Source organism: Aspergillus udagawae (genome assembly GCF_001078395.1).
Source record: "Aspergillus udagawae IFM 46973 DNA, scaffold_6, whole genome shotgun sequence".
NCBI lineage: Eukaryota > Fungi > Ascomycota > Eurotiomycetes > Eurotiales > Aspergillaceae > Aspergillus > Aspergillus udagawae.
The window spans coordinates 761,050-784,298 of record NW_025091269.1 but is presented as its reverse complement, the minus strand read 5'-3'; the positions used below and the strand labels follow the sequence as shown (position 1 = coordinate 784,298).

The window sequence follows — 23,249 nt, the reverse complement described above, 5'->3', positions numbered from 1 at the left end:
ATCTAAGTTGCCTTCTTCATCTCCTTCTCCCGAAACCACCTCGCAATCTCCCCTGTCTGACAAAATTCAACCTCATCCCCCCACCCCTGCACCCATTTCAGCAACCGCTCCACCATCCCAATCACATGCGCCATGCCACTCGTATCAGGATGCATCAGCACAGGGAAGATGGGCTCGACCTCATTCTCGCGGATCCACAGGAACCGATCCCGCCATAGGTTCTCGATGACGCGCACGTCCGTGTACCCGTGCGAGTTGGGCGTGTGCGGGAGGAACTGCATCGGGGTCATGTCCTCCATGTACCAGTTGCAGGGGACGCAGACCAGCGGGCGGCGGTCTGCGTTTGCGCTGGCGTCGCTGGCTGGGATCGGGTGCATCCAGGTGGAGGCGGGCTGGGAGAAGTCGACGGGTTGGAGCGGGGGACGGCGCGGGGCGAAAAAGGGGTGGCAGTCGTGGTCTGTTAGCGATGCATCTGTTTTTATCGTCAGTATTGTAGCGAAGCGTGGCATGTCTTATAATTTGTAGTGGAGGTGTGGGGGCAGGGGGAGAGGATGAAGCGGCCGCACCGTATTCGAATCCGAATTCCTCGAGCAGATCCAGCGTGGACTCGCGGAGCTGGTAGAGGGGCGCGCGGTAGCCGGCGGGTTTCTTGCCTGTGAGCTTTGTCGCGATGTCTATGCACTTGACCAGGACGTCGCGCTCCTGCTGCACGGTCATCTGATAGGCGCCTTCGTGCGCGTATCCGTGCAGCCCGATCTCGGCGCCTGAGGCGACGACCTGCGCAGCCTCGTCCGGGAAGCTCTCGGCTGAGTGGCCCGGGATGAACCAGGTGCAGCGGTCTGCGATGTTGAGTTTCGTGAGCATGCGGAGCAGCCGCGGGACGCCGACTTTGGCGGCGAAGAAGCCGGCGGAGTAGTCGGCGAGGATGTTGTCCGGGTGGTGGCCTGTTCCTAGCCAGCCGGAGACGGCGTCCAGGTCAATGGATACCGCGACGCGGATCTTGTTGCGTTTGGGTGGTGATAGGTGGCGCGGGATGGATTGGTTTGGGGCCAGGCTTGTTGTCTCCGGGCTCCGGTTCGGGTTTGATGGATTGCTCTCCTTCCAGAGGAGGCGGCCTTCCATGCCTCCGTCGACGCTGAGGCATTGGCCCGTGATATGGCCTGCTGCGCGGTGCGATGCCAGAAACGCCATGGTACGTGCGACGTCTTCTGGTTTTGCGATCTTCTTGAGGGGAACGCTATGATTCCATCAGTGACGGCCTTCCGGGGCTGGTTGACAGAAACATACGTTGCTTGGGCTTCGCCCCAGAGTTCCTTTGGATCATCCAGTCTGCCTTCGATCATGGGTGTGTCCACCCATCCCGGCGCAACGGCGTTGATTCTCGCTCTGCTATTGAGACGGACGATCTCGTTCTTCACACTCTTCACCAATCCATACTGGAGACCAGCTTTGCCGGACGCGTACTCGGCATGGCCCTCCTGCCCGAAGACCCCCGTCTCGCTTCCCGTCACGACGATGGCCAGATTATCCAGCTCCTTGCCCAGAGTCTGTTGTGCGGTCCGCGCCGCGTGCAAGAAGTGTTTGATGGTGAGGAACGTGCCGCGGACGTTGACGCTGTACGTCTTCTCCCACGTTTCCAGCGGGAGCTCCCAGATGGGATAATCGTGACTTTCATCAGTGATGCCGGCGTTGGCAATGAGGATGTTGATGGGCCCGAATCGCTTGACAGCGAGTGCGATGCCGGATCTGATGGATTCTTCGTCGGAGATGTCACCGCGCTGGACGTTGAGTCGGGCATAACTCTCGCCAATGGTGTCTGGGATCTCGAATGGGCGGAGGTCATATGCTGTTACCTTGCATCCTTGGTCTGCATCAAGGCTCATTAGCAGACTTCAACGTAGTCCCGTATAATGACATTTACGCAGTTCATCGACCAGTCCTGGCCAATGCGCATTACAGACGATCGAATTCTCCGGACGAGCATAGTAGGCTCTGTCGATCTCTAGCTTTACGCAGCAGGTACGAGATTTGAAAAGGCAATACGATGTGATCTACACCTACCTAGGAATTCCTGAACGGCTCGTTGTCCAATGCCCCCAGCAGCACCAGTGATGAAGACATGGAGGCCCTCCAAGTTCAAGAACGAGGGAGAAAGTTCCCCCGACATGTTGGTAGGTAGGTAGGAATTTAGAACCGAACTCTGCTGGAAACACACTGCGGGTATGATGAACAAGGCAAAGTTTGTTGGTAATCAATAGTGGCCGATCTCTTGCTTATCACTTGTCTGTGCAAGTGAACGCTCCTTGACGAACTATGCCTCTGGACTTAGGAACCTTAAACGACGTGTTAGTGTCTACATATCGATGGGGGAAGCACTCGGCAGCACTTACCGTGAGAAAAAGCTGCTGGGAATCATAATCATCGCCAAGTGCGTCATATGTCTACCAAGTATCAACAGGATGATCTTCCATCACCACGCAAACATGTGGGGGCGCTCTTCAAGTCACGTGCAGTGTGCTTTTGTCCTCCAGAATTCAAAATATCTTCCTTTACTCCGTAAGTCCGTAGATTACCCTGTTGGGTACAAGCGTCGCCTAGAACTTACCCCCGACAATATAGTTGGCGATAACCACTCGCATAGGGAGTAATCGTCAATTGCAACTATCGCGTATTTATCAGCAGCTGCAGTTACCAACTAACCAGGCTACCCAGTGTCTTTGTGAAATAAACCCACTTCGGTGTAACCGGCGAACAGGCACAGTGGCCGTGCGCCTTGCCCGATTTACTCATAGTACTCTGTATCCTTGCACCTGCAGCTTAGCGGATCCGGTCTGCTGAAGCCTCCATGAACATGGACTATGGATTGCCAAGCAGTACGACCTCAAGGTTCGCAGCCAGAAACCCACTACCATCTAGCCTAAATACATGCCAGCTGAGACTCTGGGCAATCATGCTATCCTCGGAGCTGGACAAACAAAGTAGTGATCCGGCTTTAGCACCGGACAACAGGCGAACCGATATCCACCGTACTAACCAACTGTTCACCTACAAGGGACATGACGTCCGTGGACAGGACGTGTGTACATTTAGTCTAGTTCAGACTAGCAAGGATCGTAATTGTTTGCGTGAAGGATCAATTCGCGAGTCGCAACAGACTATGCAAACACCACGTGGACCCCATGCTACACATTATTAGTGTGTGGACTGGCCAAATGGATTCTGTGCTTACATCCTTGACTCTTGCGACGACAAACTTGGCAACAAAATTATATAAAATTTCAAATGCCGAATGTCCGTTCCATCGACGATGTTTTTGTTGACACCTGCCAAAAAGACGCAAGTCGTCCATATCAGGAAAATGAACAGATTGACCAGCAAGATAAAACGAACCGTGGTTCAGCAGGTGGCATCCCACCCCACGGTCCTCAGCTTGATCGGTGTCCTTCCAAAGTTTTACGGAGTAGTTCCCTCCCCACTAGAGCCTATCCTCTCAAGAAATTTCGTACCAAACTCAGGCTGAGTTGAGCGCAAGACAAAAAATTCCATTAACTCCATAGATACGGAACGCACTGCCGGTGGAGCTCGAGCTCATCTAATCCAGTCCTCGGCACTGGCTAAGTTGTTTCACTCTCAATTTCAAAACAGAGAGTAATGTAAGCTGTGACTGAACCCACGTACGTAAGGAAGGTAACTAGGTAAGGTAGCATTTCATTCCAACTCCCGGTGGCGCAACATGATCCGATCCCGATGCTCCGTCTCTTCTCGTTTGAGTCGCTTCTACTTTTGGCAGGACCCCACCACAGGTACTAGTTAGTATGCGCTAAATTTTAACCAGGGGCCGAAAGGAAACGCTTACTTGATATGGCTTGGTAGCTCGCTGCCGTCCCGGATGACGCCTGCCGTTTGAGTAGTACACGATCATCAGGTACGCAACCCAGGTAGGTACCTACTCCGATGGCCACTGGTTCTCTCGGTGAGCAGTACGGATAACGTGCCAGGAATAGGTAGTGCGTGATGATATGTTATGTTGCTCATCTACAAAATATCAGCTTGGAATTATGTAATCAGAGGTTTGGATATCCCATTATCGACCTATGGAGAGCCATGTCTTTGGCCTGCGCAGCCTAAACTGAAAGATCGAGAAGATTTCCTGATCGAGAAAGGTGGCGGTTAGATTGACTTGGGCTTATCCGACGGTGCGAGAGGTTAGACTGACTTCATAGAATCAATCAGAAATTGATTTACTTTTCCGGTGTGAATAGCCCTACTCCGTACGACAGTTGCTCTACAGCCTCTTGGCTGGAGGCATTCCGTCGGACCTGGCGCGGAAAGAAAATGCAAATTACAATCCCCTCTTTCAAATACAATGATACCGCACTGCCCCACGCTACCTACCTGACGCAATTCCCGGGAGATCTGCAGGAAGTGGGAGTGGGACAGAATACATACCAGCTGAAAATCTTTGAACATTGGTCATAATTGGCAAATTTTCTCATAATGCTTTTCACAAATGGCATTGGACGACCAGATCTGCGAATATTTTGGTTGTGCGCGTTCCTAATATTCGCCCTCGCGAATCATTTCAGGACTTCCAACATTTGCGTAGATAATCTCTGAAGATCAATCAATAATTGATTTCCCAGCCCATGGTTTGGTTCGAGATTCCTGGTCTGCGGCCTTTTTGTTACCTCCCTCCATATCCCAACCACAGCGGGGCCCCGTGCACCCACGATTAAATAACACAATAAGTCCAAAAGTCTTTTGGCGGTGAGCATCAGTAGATCATGAGAATATGAAGAAAGTTGAAAAGGTATAGGTAACAAAGGAGAAGAAAAGTATATACAGTCGTCTAAGTCTATGCTAAGAAAGAGAAAGAAGTCGATCGCGCTTTTATCAGGGCTGAGGTTGGGGAGGACCATTGGTGATCTGCGTATGGTGGGTGTCCCAATATTCTGGTGGGCGGGTCTCGCGCTCAACCGTCACCGTCACGTCTTGTCGGATTCTGAGAGCACGATCAGACCCATCATCGCTCAGGTCCCGCTCGTCGCTTTGGTTGACGCTGACATCGGAAACCGCTTTCTGATGCATCGCAGTGCTATGATTTGTGTAGTCCTGCATGTTGTAATCCCCAGACCGTAACTGACTGGCGGGTCCGTAGGCCCGAAGCCCGGATCCCTTGCTGGTCCAAGGCCCTGACCGATACCTGTCTGTGCCTCTCTTGGATCCTCCTGTCCAACTCTTGAGAGCGGGGAACACGTCACGCAGCAGAGACCAAACAAGAGGAAGATTGGTGACGAGAATGGCGACGGTTGCTTCGCGAAAATACCAGTTCATATAGACGTAGGAGATCAGTGACGGAACCAAGCAGTAGATTTTGTTCAGGACGGCCGCAACAATGACAAAGATTCCCATGCCGAAGAGAACGAGAAGGATGACTTTCTGCTTGAGAGGAACGCGAACTTGCAGCAGGAGCGGAATGGCGACAGCGAGCATGAAGACATCGGCGGAAATGGAGACGGAGCCCTGGATGATCTCGTAGTACTGGTACGACGAGCATTGGTCTTTAATGAGTTAGCATAAGCGTTTCTCTCTCTAGCGCAATCATATGGACAAGCACTGACAGTCAGGCGTGGGTACAGCCCAGTAGTTGGACAGAGGCCGGCAGATGAGAAACAGGGACAGTTCAACGGCAACGAAGCCTAGGGCGACGTAGACTGAAAGATAGGTGACCCATTTACGTGCATGCAGACCCTCGCTTTGCAAGAACCATGTTAGCCGTACCTTCGAGGAAAGTCGCCAGAAGAGGAGGCCTACGTGATACGGGAATAAATCACCAGCATGCAAGCCTTCATCGCCCAGATGGCCAGAATAAACGAGTGCTCCGACACAAAAACCCATTTGCTTCCCCTCACCCGCTCAGCATAGGTAACCGGCGTCAAATTCGCTTTATCTTCATCGGTCATCAAATTCGAACCCCCTCCCGAGGCAACTTCATTCAGGGCAACGCATAATAGCGTGTACCATAAAACGGCGAAGAGCATGAGATAGTCATCGACTTGAAGGTTGCGGACACCAAGTCGACGTATACGTGCGACGCTTTATCAAGACAAGGAAGTTAGTATCAAGCTGACAAAACGGCACATCGCAGTTTCAAGGCATGGTACTAACAATCGCAGAACAGTTCCCAATATCCCTACACCATAGAGCACCCATGTTTCCGTTGCAAAGCTCTTTGCAAACTCCGGGCCTAAGCCTGACATGGTGTCGGACTTCAACCTGTTAAACCAGAGAGGAAAAGAAAGGTTAGCTAAACAGGCAATCAAAAGACACCCATGTCAGGGACTATAGTGAGATAAATAAAACAAACAGGGTACCGACATCGTGGAGAGATAAACTTTGGGCAAGTCAGCTCATCGACTAGCGACGCCATGCAACTCCAGAACAGTCTGCCAGATTAGGGTTAAAGGCTGATTACGCTGATAGAGAGGTTTGTTAGTCTGGCGATAATGAACCTTGAAGTGAAGAAAGTAGTGAGCAGGGCTGGTTGATTGGATGTTGCGTACATGACTGCGTGCATGAGTAGCTGTCCCGGAGGGTTGGGAATAATGCTAGTCTCGTGGGTGAACCGCGGGCCAGCCACCTGTAGCCAGGGCTCAGAGGTAAAAAAAGAAAAAAAGAAAAACAACTCAATTAATGAGTAGATAGATAATAACGACCCATGGCTCAAAGGATGTTCATACTGGCCAGTGGGAATACCAATAAATGTGGACCTGCCAGGTATATTGGAAATGGAACAATCGGATAAGTGAACGACGACGACATGAGATTGGCCGGGACCCGACAATGATCCTTTCCAATCAGGATTTGGAAAGCATGATTCAGATAAAAGAACATAGTGCAAGACAATTGCCTTGTCACCATGCCTGGTTTAGCTCATGCTCGTGGAATGAAGCAGTGGGATGGACTTAGTGTTTGCAAAGTTGACCAATGGGAGCGCCACTGTCAAATCAATAAGTCTAATTGTAGAGAAATTAATCCATCAATGAATTTCGTTTCATCAAGCCGGGGCTGCAAAAGACATTTTTTGTTGTTATGTATGTATGTATTGTGTATTGTGAATTGAAAACTCCCAAGGTAACATTAACAAGTGACGACGTTGTCAGTGGAGAGTCGAGCTTGATCTAAATCCTAGTGCTAACTCTAAACTGAGTTAGTCTGGTCTTTTTCTTGTCTGATTGACACAAGCAAAACAGCTCTCATCCACGACCCCATCGTCCCACCCATTCCTGTCTCCAGTACTCCGTACTACGCCTTTAGTTGAATCCCCTCCCTTTCTCGACTTTGGACTGTGGGCGATTCTGTGGTTCAGCCCCAGGTACTGCTCCATAGATTTACATCCAGATTCGCCGTCCTAGGTCGATCACTCCCCTCAAGTGTGACTGTGCTTTGCATCTGAGCGGTGGTCGATCGTTTGCCTCAGATCTGTTCTTGAAAGAACTATCTCCATAAGCAATTAGATACTGCATGGTCTGCATTTAAGTTCTGCAGACTCTGCAGACTAACTAGGTATACTTGGCCAATTTAGTAACGCCGACCGAAGCGATTTTGCCAGGATTCTTAGTCCAAAATCCTTGCATGCGAAGTAAAAAAATTTTCCTAATCCCTGTCTTTTGTGGGTCGGGAGAGACATCGTCGAAGCCTGCACTTCGTCTGCAATTTGCATGCAATTTAGTGTGCAATAATAGACTGCACTAATACTACTGTTCATTAATGTAGGCTTGCAACGTGGCTGTGGGTGGCTGCCCTGCACCATTGCATGATGTTCCACAGTCTCAGCAACCTGGAGGCAACACTCAGGTCTGGACTGACTGCGAAATCCGACCGCTCCTGCCGAGGAAAAGTATGTCTCCCAGTACACGATCATATATTCTAATATGCTCACCACCTGGTGCTAGCTCTCTTGACGCAGGCCTCAACTGTTCCTGATCCAATATTGCTCTAGTCTAGACTCGAGTATGTGGGCATAGGAACAAGTCTCCAACTATCGGTCATTATTATTGGTCGACAGCTGGGTTTGCCTTGAAATAACTGAGTCGAACGCTCTACGGCGCTTCTCGGTCTCTCGAGGCGATGGAAGGATTTGACTGTGTCTGAAGTAGAGTCTATCTACGCCTCTCTACGCCCCCTAGACTCTGAGCCTCCACCAGAAGAGCGGGAGTCTTCGGATGACGCGGCACATGCTCATTCATGCTTACCAACCGGCATTGAGAGTCGAGACTAATTAGCCATGTACTTTGACAGGCAATTGTGAGTCGGTTGTCGAGTCGGTAATCGCTTCGGCGTAGGTGATCTCTGTCCTGCACTCCATCGTTTCACGATGCGCGATCACGAGATGGTCCCGGAATGATTTCCGACTTGAGAGGGCCCATAATAATGGCCCGATCGTTCGATATCGGTAGATGCTTAGCTTCCGGTGATATCGAATATTTTCTCCGGCGTCTGGACGCTGTGGAATACGATGGGATAACGGGCTTTCATCATTCCACATGAAACCCCAGGGCGCTAAAGCTCGACGGCCGAGTCCCATTGTGCTGTCGCGAAGTGGCCCCCATTCTTACAAGTTATTTCAGAGAAATAAATCACGCACGCGAAGCAGTGAAGTGGACTCTTAGTATCAAGGATGCTCGATACATGTTTCTGATTCACGCCTCGTTGAGCAGGAGTTTCAATAGCGCCATGACTAGCAACTTAGCTAGAGTTCGGATCCAGGAACCGACAATTTCTAGGTTGTCTCAAATGGTCGTTTAGCCTCTGGCAAGGTTGTATCCACGTAGTAGTAGCGATGCTGGCGTACCTGACGATCTATTTGCCATTGTTCTCGTTCCTGCATCGAAAAGAATAGACATCCAACCAGGATTCGCCTGTTGCTTGACGTTCCCCTCTACAAGGCTTCAATAGCGCCGGAGGTTGTATACCGGAATAGAACAAGAACGAGGTTCCAACCAACCATCGTACTGATGGGATGATAAACATCGGGATAACCGACAATGGGCCCAGAGATTCGATGCGTCCATATCCTCGACAGTTACACAATATGCCGCAGCCTTCAACTACTACTGAGACATCTCCATCATGAAGAATAATTGAGGTCCATTGCAAGCTTGAATTAGCAGATAGTTCTATTTGATATTGTTTCAGATTGACTAATAGCATCGCAATTAAGAGGCTGCTGCATGCTTCTCTTAGTTATATGATATATGAAGGATGCTTGGAAGTTGGAAACTGAATATCAATAGTCTAGAAGTCGCCGGTGCATCCATCGTACCTTTAAGCGAGTCAAGAGAGTTCATAGCGATGGCTATTGTTCAGCCTTATCAACCAATAGTCTCAAAAAGTTTCAAAATCTAGTGAAGGAGTAGTGAGACTGAATCGGCCATACTATCAATTTGTCGGCCTTTAGGCCGTAGCACCCCCCCATATTATTATTATGAGCAGTATATTGTTGTCATAGTATTTGCGCTACTCCGTACCGATAAATACTAGACAAATTGTCTCTAATAATAATTCGGTTACACTGGGCGCTATCAAGACCTGTCGCGTAATTCCATCTTATTGGCTGTACTCGAATTAGGCTCCATCCAATATACTTTCCTGCGGCAAGGGTGAGCCACGGGCAGACCGTTTGCCAGACCAGCTCGTGCTGGAATTGCATGGAGTCTCGACCTACCGAGAACCTCACAAAAAATCGGTCGTCTAACGCCAACATTCATAACAAGTTACGAACTCAGCAAACTCTGTGAACAACTAAGTTGGCGTCGAGCATCGGAATCATTCCATTGACTCCGAGATATTGAGACTCAAGGTTCAAGGACGAAACTTAAAGGGAAATGGGAATCTGAGAGATGATTAATTGACTACTGCGTGATCAAGGAATTAGAGCCCGTGAGAAGCCAAGGGGCCCAAGTGGACTTTTCCTTTAAACTACTGCATGCCTCAGGTTATGGGTGGCCATATGAATAATTCTACATACTACCTTACGTACCTTACTCTGAAGACTTGTATGCAGATTACATGCACTGCTTAGGCAGCGCACTCTATTTTCCATTCAGTCCCTGTCTGTACTCATTCACGACATTCCCCCAGATCATAAGGAAGATATCAAAAGTGTGGAGATAGAGATAGTATCTAGCTGTCCCATGGGGCTCGGCTCCTCCAACTTGGACCAGTGTTTGACTACGATCTCTCATCTCAGAGGCCAACCGCTCCGAATGATATCTGGATAGAGTCTGCCATCTGCTAAAGCTCCCTCTTTGGGAAAAGGCATTCCCGGCGTACCCCTGTACTTTTCATACAAGTCTGTTGCAACTGCGATTATCATTGACCAATAATATGTGATGTATCAGTCCCACTTCTGATCGTCTAGCCTTCATGAGCTGGTTCTTGTGAACTCTGATTCGCCCACCAATGCTTATCCCTGCTATACTAGATCTGACCCCACACTTAGTTGTAAATACAATACCAGTATGACTGAGGGAGGTGGGCAAGGGTGTCCGACCAGGTTGTCCAGGTATTCCTCAGAGTATCTAAATACTATAAACTGCTGCCGGCCGGATTGACGAGCAAATCTGATGTTGGATTTCTCTTCATCATCCATCCGGACGGCTCTGGAGGTGATATATGTCAGCACTTATCGATATCCTCTCATAGTCGCCATCAATATTACTGATCTGCAGTAACAAGAGCGTACCTCCACATACCCGTACACGTGCAGGACACAGCGCCAGTGAATCCTACCTCGCCATCCGTCGACTTCGTCGTCCAAATCTATAATTCGCCTGTGCCTCAATCATAATAATACTCGTCTTCACCTGGTCTCTGCCCGATCGGTTCAATTTCCCCCCCGTTGTTTTTGATGGCATCACCCGAAATGGCAGCGGTGGAAAACCCGGAGAAGATGGCTGCAGTTGAGGCCAGCGCAGAGGAACGCCCTTCGACAGAATTGGTCAATGCATCTGGTCATCGTCAAGAGCTCGAACGGAACTTTAGCTTGCTCAGTATTTGTGCCGTCGCTGTTACCACAGGAAACACATGGATTGCTCAGGGTGGCAGTTTAGTAAGTTCACCCTCAGCAACCAATTACTAACACTTGAGCTAACATGTATTTTCAAGGTCACTGCTATGTATAATGGAGGACCCGCCGGGGTTATCTATGAATTGTGAGATCACTTTGGATCAGTCAATCATCAGTCGATACTAACCATGTGTTAAGCATTGCTGTTTCCGTTTGTTATTGGATGGTCGCCGCATCTATTGCAGAGCTCGCATCGGCGATGCCTTCTGCCAGTGGTGGTATGTCGCGACTCTGCTCTATCCTTTCTTAGGAGCCTCGCTAACCCCGATAATCAGTCTATCACTGGGCCTCGATCACTGCTGGAAAGTATGGCCGTGTTTGCGGATTCTTCGCTGGATTCTGGAACTGTCTTGCATGGATCCTAGGAGCTGCCTCCATGTCTGCCATCCTGGGCCAACAGACCGTCTCCATGTACGCGCTCATGCATCCTGACTTCGTCCCTCACGCATGGCACACCTTCATCAGCTTCATCATCTGCACCTGGATGTGCTGCTGCATTGTGCTCTTCATGAACCGCTGGCTCCCTCACATCGGTAATCTTGGCATGTTCTTCATTCTTGCCGGTGTGTTCATCACTATCATCGTCTGTGCCGTGATGCCTCATGTCAACGGCCAAGTATATCTCGACGATAAGACAGTGTGGCGCACTTTCAATAACCAGACCGGCTGGTCGAGCAACGGCTTTGTCTTCGTTGCAGGAATGCTCAATGGTGCTTACAGTGTTGGCACTCCCGACTGCTCTAGTCACCTTGCAGAGGAAATCCCACGGTAGGAGCAGATTTTGGTCGGAGTGAATGGAACTAGTACGCTAACCCGGCGCTATAGGCCCAGTCGCAACATCCCCAAGGCCGTCCTTGCTCAGATGTCTGTCGGCTTCGTCACCGGTCTTCTCTATATGATCGCCGTCTTCTATTCCATCCATGACCTCGACCTGGTCATGAGCAATCCCTACGGTTTTCCCCTCGCCGAGATCTACCGCCAGGCCACGGGTACTCGAGGTGGCTCCCTTGGTTTGCTGATCGTTGCCTTCCTGCCCACTGTCATCACATGTGCTGGTTGCTACATCACCGCTGGCCGTACCTTGTGGACCATTTCCCGTGATAAAGCGACCCCTTTCTCCGGATGGCTCAGCCGTATCAATACCCGGATGCACAACCCTTTCAACGCAACGCTGGTCTGTGGTGTGATTATTACAATCCTTGCTTGCATTTACGTCGGATCCACCACCGCTTTCAATGCCTTCGTCGGTTGTTTCGTGCAGCTGTCTTCCCTCTCCTACCTCGCCGCCATTCTCCCTCATGTCCTCACCCGCCGTTCCACCTTCCAACCTGGCTACTTCTGGATGGGTCGCATCGGCTTCGTCATCAATATCCTTAGCTCCATCTACATTGTTGCCTTCATTGTCATCTTCTGCTTCCCCTACTCCATGCCCACTAGCGCCGCTACGATGAACTACGCCAGTTTGATGACTGGTGGACTGACCATCTTCGTTGCTGTCTGGTGGTTCGTCCGTCAGGGCTCCTACGAGGGACCCAAGAACATCCCTCTGACCGACAAGGCCGTGCTTGACGACGCAAAGTAAATGTGCCGTCGAAAAAGGTCAAATGCGGCATCGGACATTCTGACATTGTTCCATGAACTCTCACCGCGATGGTTCTGCCTTTTTGCTCTCTGCAGTTTATCGGCGATGATATGAGTGAATATTTTGGTGCTGCTCATGATCTATATGTACTCTAATTCCCATTCAAAATAGTTGGCGCAATTACTAGAATCACAATAATACCCCTACATTAATTGGAATCTCCAATCCTTGTTTTATAACTTTGGATGGTATGTGCACGCGAAGCAGCGCTTGGGAAGTAACCTCTGGTCGTGTACAGATTGGTTAGCCCTGTGCAGTAAGGCCAGATGGCTGCTTGTTTTTCTTAAATGCGCTTTCCATTGCATCCGATGATGCATCCTAGCCAGGCAATAATACAATTCGAGGGGATAAGCTTTATCTTTTTGTTCCAGTCCACACTCATTTCACATCTGCCAGTAGTGGCCTTCTCACAGGCCCTGCTGTCATCAATGAGCGTGTTCCAAGACAGCATCGCCGTCCCGTTATTGAGCTACTGCCTCGTGACATACCTGAAGCGACATAATCCAGCCTGTACGGCCACGACATGCGTCCGGGATAGTTGAATATCTGGGGCATCACTGTCAGGATGAGATGTATGGCCGTGTCGAGACGCGGGAAGTCAACCTCAAGGTTAGAGTTGGGTGTCGTTAGCCTTTTAGCTGAAGATGACTACGATACATTACAAAAAGAGTGACCTCAATTCACTCAAAGTATGCTTGACTACCTAGATTAAGTACTGTCTTCCCCTAGAAAAAATGTTGCCCTGGTTGATGGCTGAGGCCGGGCTTGGCACTGGTCTCCGCACGTGCGGCACGCCTCGACGCGTCGTTGGGGATTCGCGACTGATTGCATTCTGTGCCTGCGAGAACAGCCTCGATAACAATCAACAACAGGAACGATGGAGCCGATATAACGCAATTGAGTCTGGGCTCTTCCTAATTATACCCTGTTTTGATCGTCTTGTAAAGGGCAGGGCCTCTTCGAAGGCGTGAATTTATTCTTTTGCTTTCTTATCTTCAGTTCCTTGTTCCGGGTTGTCGTGTGCTTCGTGCTCCCTTGAAGTGCGTTGCAATGTATCTTCCTCGTCAACTCATATCGCACCTCTACCTACAACTCCTCCGATCACATCATCCGCTGTCTCCTCCCGTGCTAGTCCTCGTAGCACTAGAACCCGATGCCCTCTGCGCTTGTCGAATCCTGACCGCCCTCTTGAAGCGCGACTATATCCCCCACAAGATCCAACCGGTAGCCGGATATGGCGATCTCACACGCGCCGGCGAAGAGCTGGTCAAGCCCATGCAGACGCACAATGGGGGCAGTGGAGGCGTGGTCGTATGTCTAGGTGTGGGAGGCTTGGTGGATCTCAACGAGATACTCTGCCTGAGCAGTCCGGACGATGAGGTGGAGGATATGGGAGGGGTGGAGGTATGGGTCTTCGACTCGAGGCGACCATGGAATCTGAGCAATGTCTTTGGCGGGGAGGCAGCGGCGGCTTCGACGGATGGGAATGATGGCACTTCGCGGCGGAACACGCGCGGCGTCGACAAGGGCTGTATCACTCCGTCGTACAAATCGGGCGCGGGGGGTATCATCGTCTACGATGATGGAGATATTGAGGAGGAGATGAGCGAGGAGAGAGAGGCGTACTGCGCGCTGTTGGACATGCCGGAGGTAGACGAAGATGAAGAAGATATTGACGGATCCGGCAGCGAGGATGACGAAGAGCATCCGTCCAGCTCGGGGTCCAAGAAGAGGAAATCGTGGTCGGGACGCGAAGATGAGGATGAATCTGATGAGAACGACGGCCCCCCGCGTCAACGGCGGAGGAGTAATTCAGTATGTTTGCGGTCTGCCCCTCGTGTTTGCTCTTTGCTGTGATCTCTAACGTCCGCCGGCAGGGGTCCTCCATTGCTTCGTCTCCGAGCCGTCGGCCGAGGGACGAGCATAACTCCTCGAACTCTTCTCGCTCTGTGACACCGGGCTCAGATTCACCGTCACCCGCGCTGCCGAGGCAGCCGTCTGCACGGTCATTGAGGCGACGGCTGATTCGGCTCAAGAGGAAACATGAGAAAGTGTTACAAAAGTATTATTCCACCGGCACATCGTATTCCGAACCGATATCCTCGCTCGTGTATTCTCTCGCTTCCGAACTTGGTCGGGAAGATAACGACCTTCTGTGGTTGGCCATTGTCGGCGTCTCCAGCTTGGAACTCAGTGGTCGTACAATGTCTGGTGTCGGCATCTCCAGTCCATCAGAATCCGGAGGGTCTGCTGGCTGGGGTGGAGAACGGGGCGAGCGCGTTCGTCAAATATTACGAGACGAAGTTCATCGATTGAACCCGCCTGACCCGTACGAGCGAGACAGAGACATTAGAGGGGAGATCAACGGCGTCATTCCCACAACCGCCAAATCACCAACGGACAAGTCTATTCGGTTATCTCCAGAACCCCGTTTCATTTTGGTGCGACACTGGTCACTCTACGAAAGCATGCTACATAGTCCCTATCTGGCATCACGACTCCACGTTTGGACGGAGAATGGTCGGAAGCGATTACACAAGCTCCTTGCGAAGATGGGAATCAGCTTGAGCCAGTGTCATCAGAACTACACTCACATGGATATGGAACTGAAGCGAGTACTACGGCAACGGCTTCTCAAGTATGCACCAATGTACGGCCTGGAAGGACTCGTGCCGCCCGACGCATCTGGACATGTCTCCTCCCGCGAGGGGTGGGGCTTCGTGCGCTGCTGGGGCTGGAAAGCCTGTCTTTCCGCCACAGACGTGGGCGTCATTATCGGCGCGATTCTCGAGGTCGGGCCAGAGGAAGCTCCGGGCGCCACCTGGGACACAAAGCGCCAGTCGCGCCCCAAAGGCGCAAATGAGGGCAATGGCGTTGATGACTCCACCGAGTCTGATTTGTCTAGCCTTCTGCCGCGATTCTGGAGCGCATATGATGCTTTGTCGCTCACGTCAGAATCGCCCACCCTCCTTCTGAAGGCACTCCCGCTCGCTCAGCATCTTCACCGGGCCATTCTGCGTACCGGTACATCTCTACTATCGAAGCACCAAATCCGACACCTGCGAGCATTTCGCATTGCGGTTGTTAAGGATGGTCCGGATGTCAAACTGTTTACAAATCCCGGAGCTCTGACAAAATTGGCTCTTTGGATAGCCGAGGCCATCAGAGTACAAGAGCGCGAGCGAGGCGACAGCGTAAAGATTGGAAAGAAGCGAGCGGCAGGGACTCCCCTGGTACTGGCCGGACTTGACGAAGACCGAGGCCTGTATGTCGTTGTCGGTACTGGTGGCGGCGGAGGGGTGATTGATTACGCAGCGATGCACAAGCGTCAAGAAGAACGCCGTAAAAAAAAGGAAGCTAAGGAGAAGAAGCAAAAAGAGCGCGAGGAACGTCGAGCGCAGCGCGCAGCCGAGCGTGCTCAACGCGGAAACGACAATGACGACGAAGAAGAAGCCGAGGAGACGGAGGAGGAATCAGAGTCATCATCGGAATCGGAGTCGGAGTCTGAGGACGAGCTGGACATGCGCGGTAACAAGCACCTTTTGCGGAACCGATTCGGGATTGCCTTCCAGGAGGTGGTGCAGGAGACCAACACTCGAGTGCGCATCGACAGTTTCGAGCACTGTGTCGTAGAAGTCCAAAAGGAGGATCTGGGTGGTTTCCTGGAAGCTTTGAGCTTCCGCAGCGTCGTCGGTTAAAGTCCGAGACTCTCACCGTCCTGCCTTGCTCAAGTGAATCCTGTGGCTATTGTTGCCATTGCTCGATAATTTCCTCAAAGCTAATTCTGACGATTTATTCGCGATGCGTTCTCTCTTTCCTTTCTGGTTAGCTGGCTGCGTGGGATGAGGTCTCTGCTCTGGGGGTTGGGTGGAATCGCTGTTCATTTCAATGGGATAAAAGGAGGAATATGTGTTCATGACCAGTTGGAAATCTGTTTGTTTATTTTTCTTTTTTCTTCCCCCCATCGGTTACCAGCATTTTTGTCATTCGCCTTGTCCATTTCTACTCTCTTGACCATGGCCATCTTGCATATCCCCTGCACATGTCACGGCGTTGGCGGTGTTCCAGACTGGGCTTGGATTCCGTTTACACTTCCATTTTCTCATGATTGATTTATAGCTGTCAAGAGCAATGTCCATGGGCGATCTTGTCTGTTGAATAGCATGTGCGACATGTCCTGCATTCATTAATAGAGCCATTTTTACTTTGTTGTTGGGTGATAATACAGCGACACGAACCTCATTAGGGCGGAAACTTAGGTGGACGAACAAGTCAACACTAACGAACTGAGTTGAGCAGGCTTTTGGACGGAAAGTGCTGCCTCTCAATGACTTCTAAGCTACTGACTAAATTTCTGCTTTTGCATGAAAATATTGTTTTTTTCGGACTGTTGCTTGTCGATTTCAATGCACTGGGAACATTCTGTATCCCTGAAGTTGTGCCTAGTTCTATTAAGTCCGAATGGCGGTTATTACAAAGAAGAGGCTCCAGCATCCCAGCAGGTTGAAAGATTGGGAAATATCAAAGAGCTCCCCAGCGAGACAAGGCAGACGATTGTACCTACCATTCGACTCTAATAGTCCGTTTTGTGGGTGGAATTCAAATTGAGATATACTTCATTAAGGTCGACGGAGTAATCATCCCCATTGCCGTGTGAGACCAAGGGCAGCAACCTAACCAAACAACATCCCCTTTATTGCGAATAATCAGTCATTCTCCTGCTTGGCTCAAATGCTCAGCCAAAGGCTTTCAATATCCCGGTTACAGCAGAGCGAGACCCTTACCATGGAGAGGCCGTTCAATCTTGAGTCTCAATATCATCTGGGTGGGAAACATAACAGTCAGTACCTACTCCAAAGAAATCAGGGGGTACCATCTTTCTAAGCATGTTAGTCTATCAGGAATTCTGGAACCAGTGGTCCTGTTGCATTGCGGTCTGTGGGATTGAATCTCCATGACATGGTAATAGCCGAAGAGATTATGTACTGTGAGCATGTCCGAATTCCCATCAACCGTTAATTCCCCTATGCAGCATCTTCAGACGCTCTAACCAAGACATTCGCAGATAATGAGCGTATAGCTCCAGATTTGGTGGGCGACAGATTGCCCGGAAAACCCGTTCCGGTGGGACATTTCTAAGTCTCTCCGAGCACCGCTTTACGGGGGAATTGTTTCCAGATCGCCAAACGAGTTGATCTCCCGGTGTCCGAAGCCGGGAGCTGGCTGGATTCCACCTACTCCCTTGTTTCGAAGAAATTCAAAGACCTGTCGGCCTGTAGTTCGGGTGGACTGCGCAGAGCGAAGCATGATCCGAATTGAAACGGGCCCCTGAGGACCAGGCATACTGGCATACGCCGGTTCCAGAAAATCCTAGGCCCAGATGTCATTGGATGAGAAGAACAGAGGCGTTCGGATCCCCGCCTTCTCTTGACCCTTGTCAAGCTGGGCGAGGAAGTTCACCTGCACTGTTTCATTGGCGGCAACACTGAGCAATGTATCCACGTTCTGGAGGTGATAGTGGGCAAGTACCGGTGCGACTTTGAGAGCGACTGCGCCACTGGCTGACTCTTCTGTGTCATGAACATCAAAGCGAACCACTACGTTCCCATCCCAGACGTTGACATCTTTTACCAACTCGCGACCATCAAGGTCAAGGACGAGGTCCTTACGCAGTTGAGATGCGTTAAAAGCAAATTCTCTGTCAATGAGTCGCCAGGAGGTTGAAACATTGTTTTGCGGATCGTCATTAAGAAACAGGAGGGCTCGATCATACGCTTCCTTTGGAGTGGCGTATATGTTCGCGGATGCATGGTCAGAGCTCTCTTTCATCGGCATGGTCCTTCGAGGGGCGACATATTCCGGTGCTAGTAGTAAGTACCGAGAAGCGTCGCTGCAGGCAGCAAGCTCCTCATTGCTCAGAGGATATCCTTGGAGATCCTTGTTCGGACATCTTGCACAGGTGTCACCGATATTCGCCAGGAAAGTAGATCCCCAGGAGGGCGACCAGATTGCTTTATCCGAGACATCTGTATCCCCCTGCAAGATCCATGACCCCATCTCAGTTTGTGTCTGCGCGGATATCGGGACTGAGAGCAGCTCGTGCGAAAGCTCTACTGCCTGAAGGTAGCAAGCCCTAAAAGGCATTGCACACTGAAGAAAGGTCGCATCAGTGGTCTCATGGTTGATCGCGGAACGAATATACTGGAACCATGAGTTTGACCATCTTCGTGCAGTGGCACCCTTGTACGCTTATGTAGTTTTCGTCCTCAGCGTCAATCAGTCACTCCACGGAGTTTCCTTATAGCAAGATCATGTTTCGAGACATACCTCTTGTACAATTGCGTATAATATATCCGCTAGCACCACAAACAGCTAGATTTCTGGCCAGGCCCTAAGTAAGGCCCACTTTCTTACTACCCTGTCGATCATCTTACTTCCTGAACCAAAGAACCGGCCTGTCAGATTTTTGCATTGCAACGTGAGATGGATACCTCCGTATTTTCATTTACGAAGTTTATCTATGTTCATGTGTAGGCAGCAGCAATACGACCCATGTATGTTCTATTTTTTTTCGTTGAGAAGACATAAAAAGTTAACCGTCTTTTTGTCCTGTAATTCAGCAAAATAGACCACTTATGTGCATGTAAGAACCCAAGGCTTGTTTAATGGCTTCAAATAGAAGGAGGGGAAGGGGAGCCTACATCCCTTCTACTTTCATGACTCTATTACAAACAATCGATGCAACCTCTATATGAATATGGCTTCCTACCGCGAACCTCAGTTCGGCGCAGGGCCTCGGTGTCACCTACACACCTCGGTCCTTCCTCAACACGCGTTATTCCGTCGGATGAGAGTCTGAAAACTTGCAATGTAAGTCCCATTCAATTCACCACTGGTCTGGATTTACTTGCGTGTCCCAGCTTGTACGAGCATCTTCTGTTTGCAACGTAGGCTAATAACCCCGGAAGGCATGCTTTGCACCGCTAATCTTTCTCGACTTGGTCTCTGAATTCTCGCTCGTACCTTGGTTATTCTGTGCGTTTGGGTTGACCATCTTGCTTTTACATGAGGTCTAGAAGGATAGTCAGAGGTATGACCGTCTGACTACATGACTGTTATATTATTCTGGAGGCGTTATCAGTTTTAGATGATATATAATGGCCTTGATGAAGACGCAACTGGTACAAGTATATGCGAGTTGGAAAGTGAATTCAATGCAAAATAAGACTGTCTGATTTTCGGTAAGATGCCAGTGGGCCTCACTAGTACATTCATGGTCCTTGGAGGATGGCGAGGAGATCTATTCCCAGTGATCTTTCGGCCCAGGGGCTGTAACATCAGAATTTTGTCATTCTATTAATTCCGCTACTATGGCTGTTGAGAACACTTGTATACGGCAGGATATTGTCATGGGTTTTCATGGGTTTTTGATCGTAGAGATCAGACACAGACAGTATCGGAATCCTCGCCAGACATGACGGAAACATCTCTATCATTCTTCTCTTGCTACGTCATGAGATTGGCCATATGACCAGCTTTTTCCGTGCTTCGCTGGGAGTCCATATTCTCCAAGTCCGGTGGTGATTGAGGTGTTTCGCTTCTGAGACTGTTGGACATGTTTATCTCGTACTTCAGCTTACTGATTTCGCTTCTGCAGCTATGCTGAAACCTGATATTTGTATGCTACTGGTCAGCGCTATATACCACGATCACACTTCTAATCCTTATTCTGTACTACAGGGGTTACTATAACCTTGTTCGAGGACCCACATCGGCCAAACAATACTGTCTATGCCCAGAAACGCATTTTCGGCGTTTACCCTTAGATGATCTAGAGAGGTACTCCGCAGTAACTCGAAGTTAGCACCAGTCAGAAATTATCAACTTTTCGAAACTCGGACAGTCTTCATAGTACAGCGTACCGTAGTGTTACAAATCCCAGAAACCTCGTATGAGCAGTGGATCCCTTGGCTGAGCCCACCGTTGTCTCCTTGTACGAGTCCACCTGCGACGCTCGCGCCATAACTTCATGTCCTTTCAGTATTTCATCTGTTAAGGTAATATTCTCAATCGAAATGAATGGTTGAGTGGTTAGGAGGTTATTGATTGAATTGAACAGTCTAGTCCCTCCGACGGGTCGGACGGATATTGCTATCCTCAAGGCACCGAAGATGGGATATAGATATAATCCCCGGGCCCGTTTAATAAATAAGAGCAGACACTCTGCCTCTTTGTACGAGGTAGATCAGAGCAGCGATCTTGCACAAGTTCAGAATGAAGGATAGACCGTAAGGGAGACGCAATCCCGAACAAGATATCATTCTCATACAAGCTCTGCTGTTCATCAAAGATCAACAATGCAAACCTATTTCTGCTACCAACTCAGTATTCGCTACAAGTACATTGCAAATTGCTGACTCCATTTCAGGTGAATCAGTTCTCCAGGTATGGGGTCAGTGATGATTTCGGTCATTTGCGAAGTGTTTTGGGAGCTTCGGCAATCGCTCCGACTCAACAACGGAGTTTCCCCGCATATCAAATGCCCCCGCGATATGGTCCATTGCTCGGGGTGCCTCCGTATGGGAGTGAGTATTTGAGACCACCGAGACGCTCAATCCCTTTATTCATATGATTGTCTCCTTTTATATGCCATGACCAAATAGACCGCCATGTCCTTCCCAAAAGAATATCCTGCGCTGCCTCGCGAAAGTACCTTGTCGCAGCTTCCGCCCGAATACCCCGCAGACGCCCAGGAACAGATCGTCCAGCTCCTGTCCACGTCTTCACTGAATCGCTTGGTTGTGCTAGATGACGACCCTACAGGCACCCAAACTTGTCACGATATCCCTGTGCTCACCGTCTGGGACGTCCCGACGCTGATTAAGGAATTTCAGCAAGATTCCCCGGGGTTTTTTATTCTCACCAACTCGCGCGCTCTTCCCCCACTTGAAGCGGAGAAGCTCATCCGCGACATCTGCGAAAATGTCTCGCAGGCAGCCCGATCCACATCTCAGACTGTCGACATCGTTCTTCGAGGCGACAGTACATTACGCGGCCACTTTCCACTGGAAGCAGACGTCGCGCAGTCCGTCTTCGGTCCCGCAGATGCATGGGTGCTAGCCCCCTTCTTCTTCCAGGGCGGGCGGTTCACCATTAACGATGTACACTATGTAGCCGAGGGGGAGAATCTGGTGCCTGCGGGGTTAACACAGTTCGCCAAGGACGCGACTTTTGGGTACAAAAGCTCGAACCTGAGGGACTATGTCATGGAGAAGGCGCCTGGGCGGTTCGCCCCCGAGCAACTGCACTCGATCACAATCGAGGATATCCGAACGGGCGGGCCCCAGGCCGTATATGAGAAGCTCATGAGTTTCCCCAAGGAAGGCGTCATCATCGTCAATGCCGCAGCGGAGTCGGACATGCACGTTTTCGTCGCCGGCTTGCTCCTGGGTACGTTTTCGAACCCTTTGCGTACTTCGTCCAATGCTAAAAGTGAAACCGAGTAAAAAACAGCCGAAGCCAAAGGAAAACACTTCCTCTACCGTACCGGCGCAGCCTTCGTCTCCTCCCGCCTCGGAATCCGCTCCATCCCACCCATCACAGCCCAACAACTGGACCTCCCCTCCCCACGCACAACAGGCGGCCTCATCCTCGCAGGCTCCTACGTCCCCAAGACAACCGCCCAGCTCAAGGTCCTGACCAACACCCGTGGCGCAAGCGGCACCCTCGCCATCATCGAAATGGATGTAGCGGATCTCATTGCATCCCCCGATAGCGCGGAGAGCGTAATCCGCCGAGTCGTCCACGAGACAGAGACGCACCTGCAATCCGGCATGGATACGCTGGTCATGACGAGTCGGAAGCTGATAACGGGTCAGGATGAGCTCTCCTCGCTGGCTATCGGGGCGAAGGTCGCCGAGGCGCTGGTCCGGGTTCTGCAGGAGATCCAGGTCCGGCCGAGATATATCATTGCAAAGGTAAGGAATCGTGCATCGCAAAGGAAGAATTACTCAGCTGATAAATTGGTTTGTTGCTGTCAGGGCGGGATCACCTCTTCCGACGCCGCTACCAAGGGGCTTAATATCAAGCGGGCCATGATTGGCGGCCAAGCTGCGCCTGGCGTGCCACTCTGGCGATGCGATGAGCCGACGTCCAGACATCAGGGTGTCCCGTTTGTTGTGTTCCCCGGCAATGTGGGTGGGGAGTCAACGCTGTGTGAGCTGGTGGAAGCATGGAGCTAAGGATAGACGTCGTCTGTATGTATAGTTCTACAATGATCTGAATGCACATATATCCAAAGGAAGAGTCTACGGCGGGAAAACTTGATTTACAGATTGGGAATTGGATACTGGACTATGTGGCCCGTAGGCCACGCGGAATGTGTACCTTCATTAACTAACCTAACTGGCACTTGGACCAGATAATAACTGCGTAATGGGATACGGCAATATGTACAGCCACATACCATCTTTGCGT

At 50.4% G+C, this 23,249-nt stretch overlaps 6 protein-coding genes across 6 annotated transcripts; 3 read left to right on the top strand and 3 right to left on the bottom strand.

Annotated features, from left to right (window-relative positions):
• Positions 1-2: 2 nt before the first annotated feature.
• On the bottom strand, positions 3-2,167 carry Aud_008039 (bifunctional 3-oxoacyl-ACP reductase/polysaccharide deacetylase family protein; the record flags this gene model as incomplete). Its single annotated transcript, XM_043292924.1, has 4 exons — positions 3-472; positions 567-1,237; positions 1,288-1,867; positions 2,062-2,167. The coding sequence occupies 4 exons, from the start codon at positions 2,165-2,167 to the stop codon at positions 3-5; spliced, it is 1,827 nt and encodes a 608-aa protein (XP_043148859.1).
• Positions 2,168-4,893: 2,726 nt separating this feature from the next.
• On the bottom strand, positions 4,894-6,260 carry Aud_008038 (uncharacterized protein; the record flags this gene model as incomplete). The annotated part of the gene is made up of 4 exons (XM_043292923.1): positions 4,894-5,561; positions 5,622-5,755; positions 5,815-6,096; positions 6,169-6,260. 4 exons carry the CDS (start codon positions 6,258-6,260, stop codon positions 4,894-4,896), a joined length of 1,176 nt encoding a protein of 391 aa, XP_043148858.1.
• A 4,652-nt stretch (positions 6,261-10,912) lies between these two features.
• Positions 10,913-12,713, top strand: Aud_008037 (putative choline transport protein; the record flags this gene model as incomplete). Its single annotated transcript, XM_043292922.1, has 5 exons — positions 10,913-11,113; positions 11,170-11,216; positions 11,270-11,349; positions 11,407-11,899; positions 11,957-12,713. The coding sequence occupies 5 exons, from the start codon at positions 10,913-10,915 to the stop codon at positions 12,711-12,713; spliced, it is 1,578 nt and encodes a 525-aa protein (XP_043148857.1).
• A 1,110-nt stretch (positions 12,714-13,823) lies between these two features.
• Aud_008036 (cell division control 45 family protein) lies at positions 13,824-16,471 on the top strand (the record flags this gene model as incomplete). The annotated part of the gene is made up of 2 exons (XM_043292921.1): positions 13,824-14,588; positions 14,651-16,471. 2 exons carry the CDS (start codon positions 13,824-13,826, stop codon positions 16,469-16,471), a joined length of 2,586 nt encoding a protein of 861 aa, XP_043148856.1.
• A 1,672-nt stretch (positions 16,472-18,143) lies between these two features.
• Positions 18,144-18,917, bottom strand: Aud_008035 (uncharacterized protein; the record flags this gene model as incomplete). Its single annotated transcript, XM_043292920.1, has 1 exon — positions 18,144-18,917. One exon carries the CDS (start codon positions 18,915-18,917, stop codon positions 18,144-18,146), a length of 774 nt encoding a protein of 257 aa, XP_043148855.1.
• A 2,525-nt stretch (positions 18,918-21,442) lies between these two features.
• Positions 21,443-23,014, top strand: Aud_008034 (uncharacterized protein; the record flags this gene model as incomplete). Its single annotated transcript, XM_043292919.1, has 3 exons — positions 21,443-22,223; positions 22,287-22,750; positions 22,814-23,014. The coding sequence occupies 3 exons, from the start codon at positions 21,443-21,445 to the stop codon at positions 23,012-23,014; spliced, it is 1,446 nt and encodes a 481-aa protein (XP_043148854.1).
• Positions 23,015-23,249: the final 235 nt, after the last annotated feature.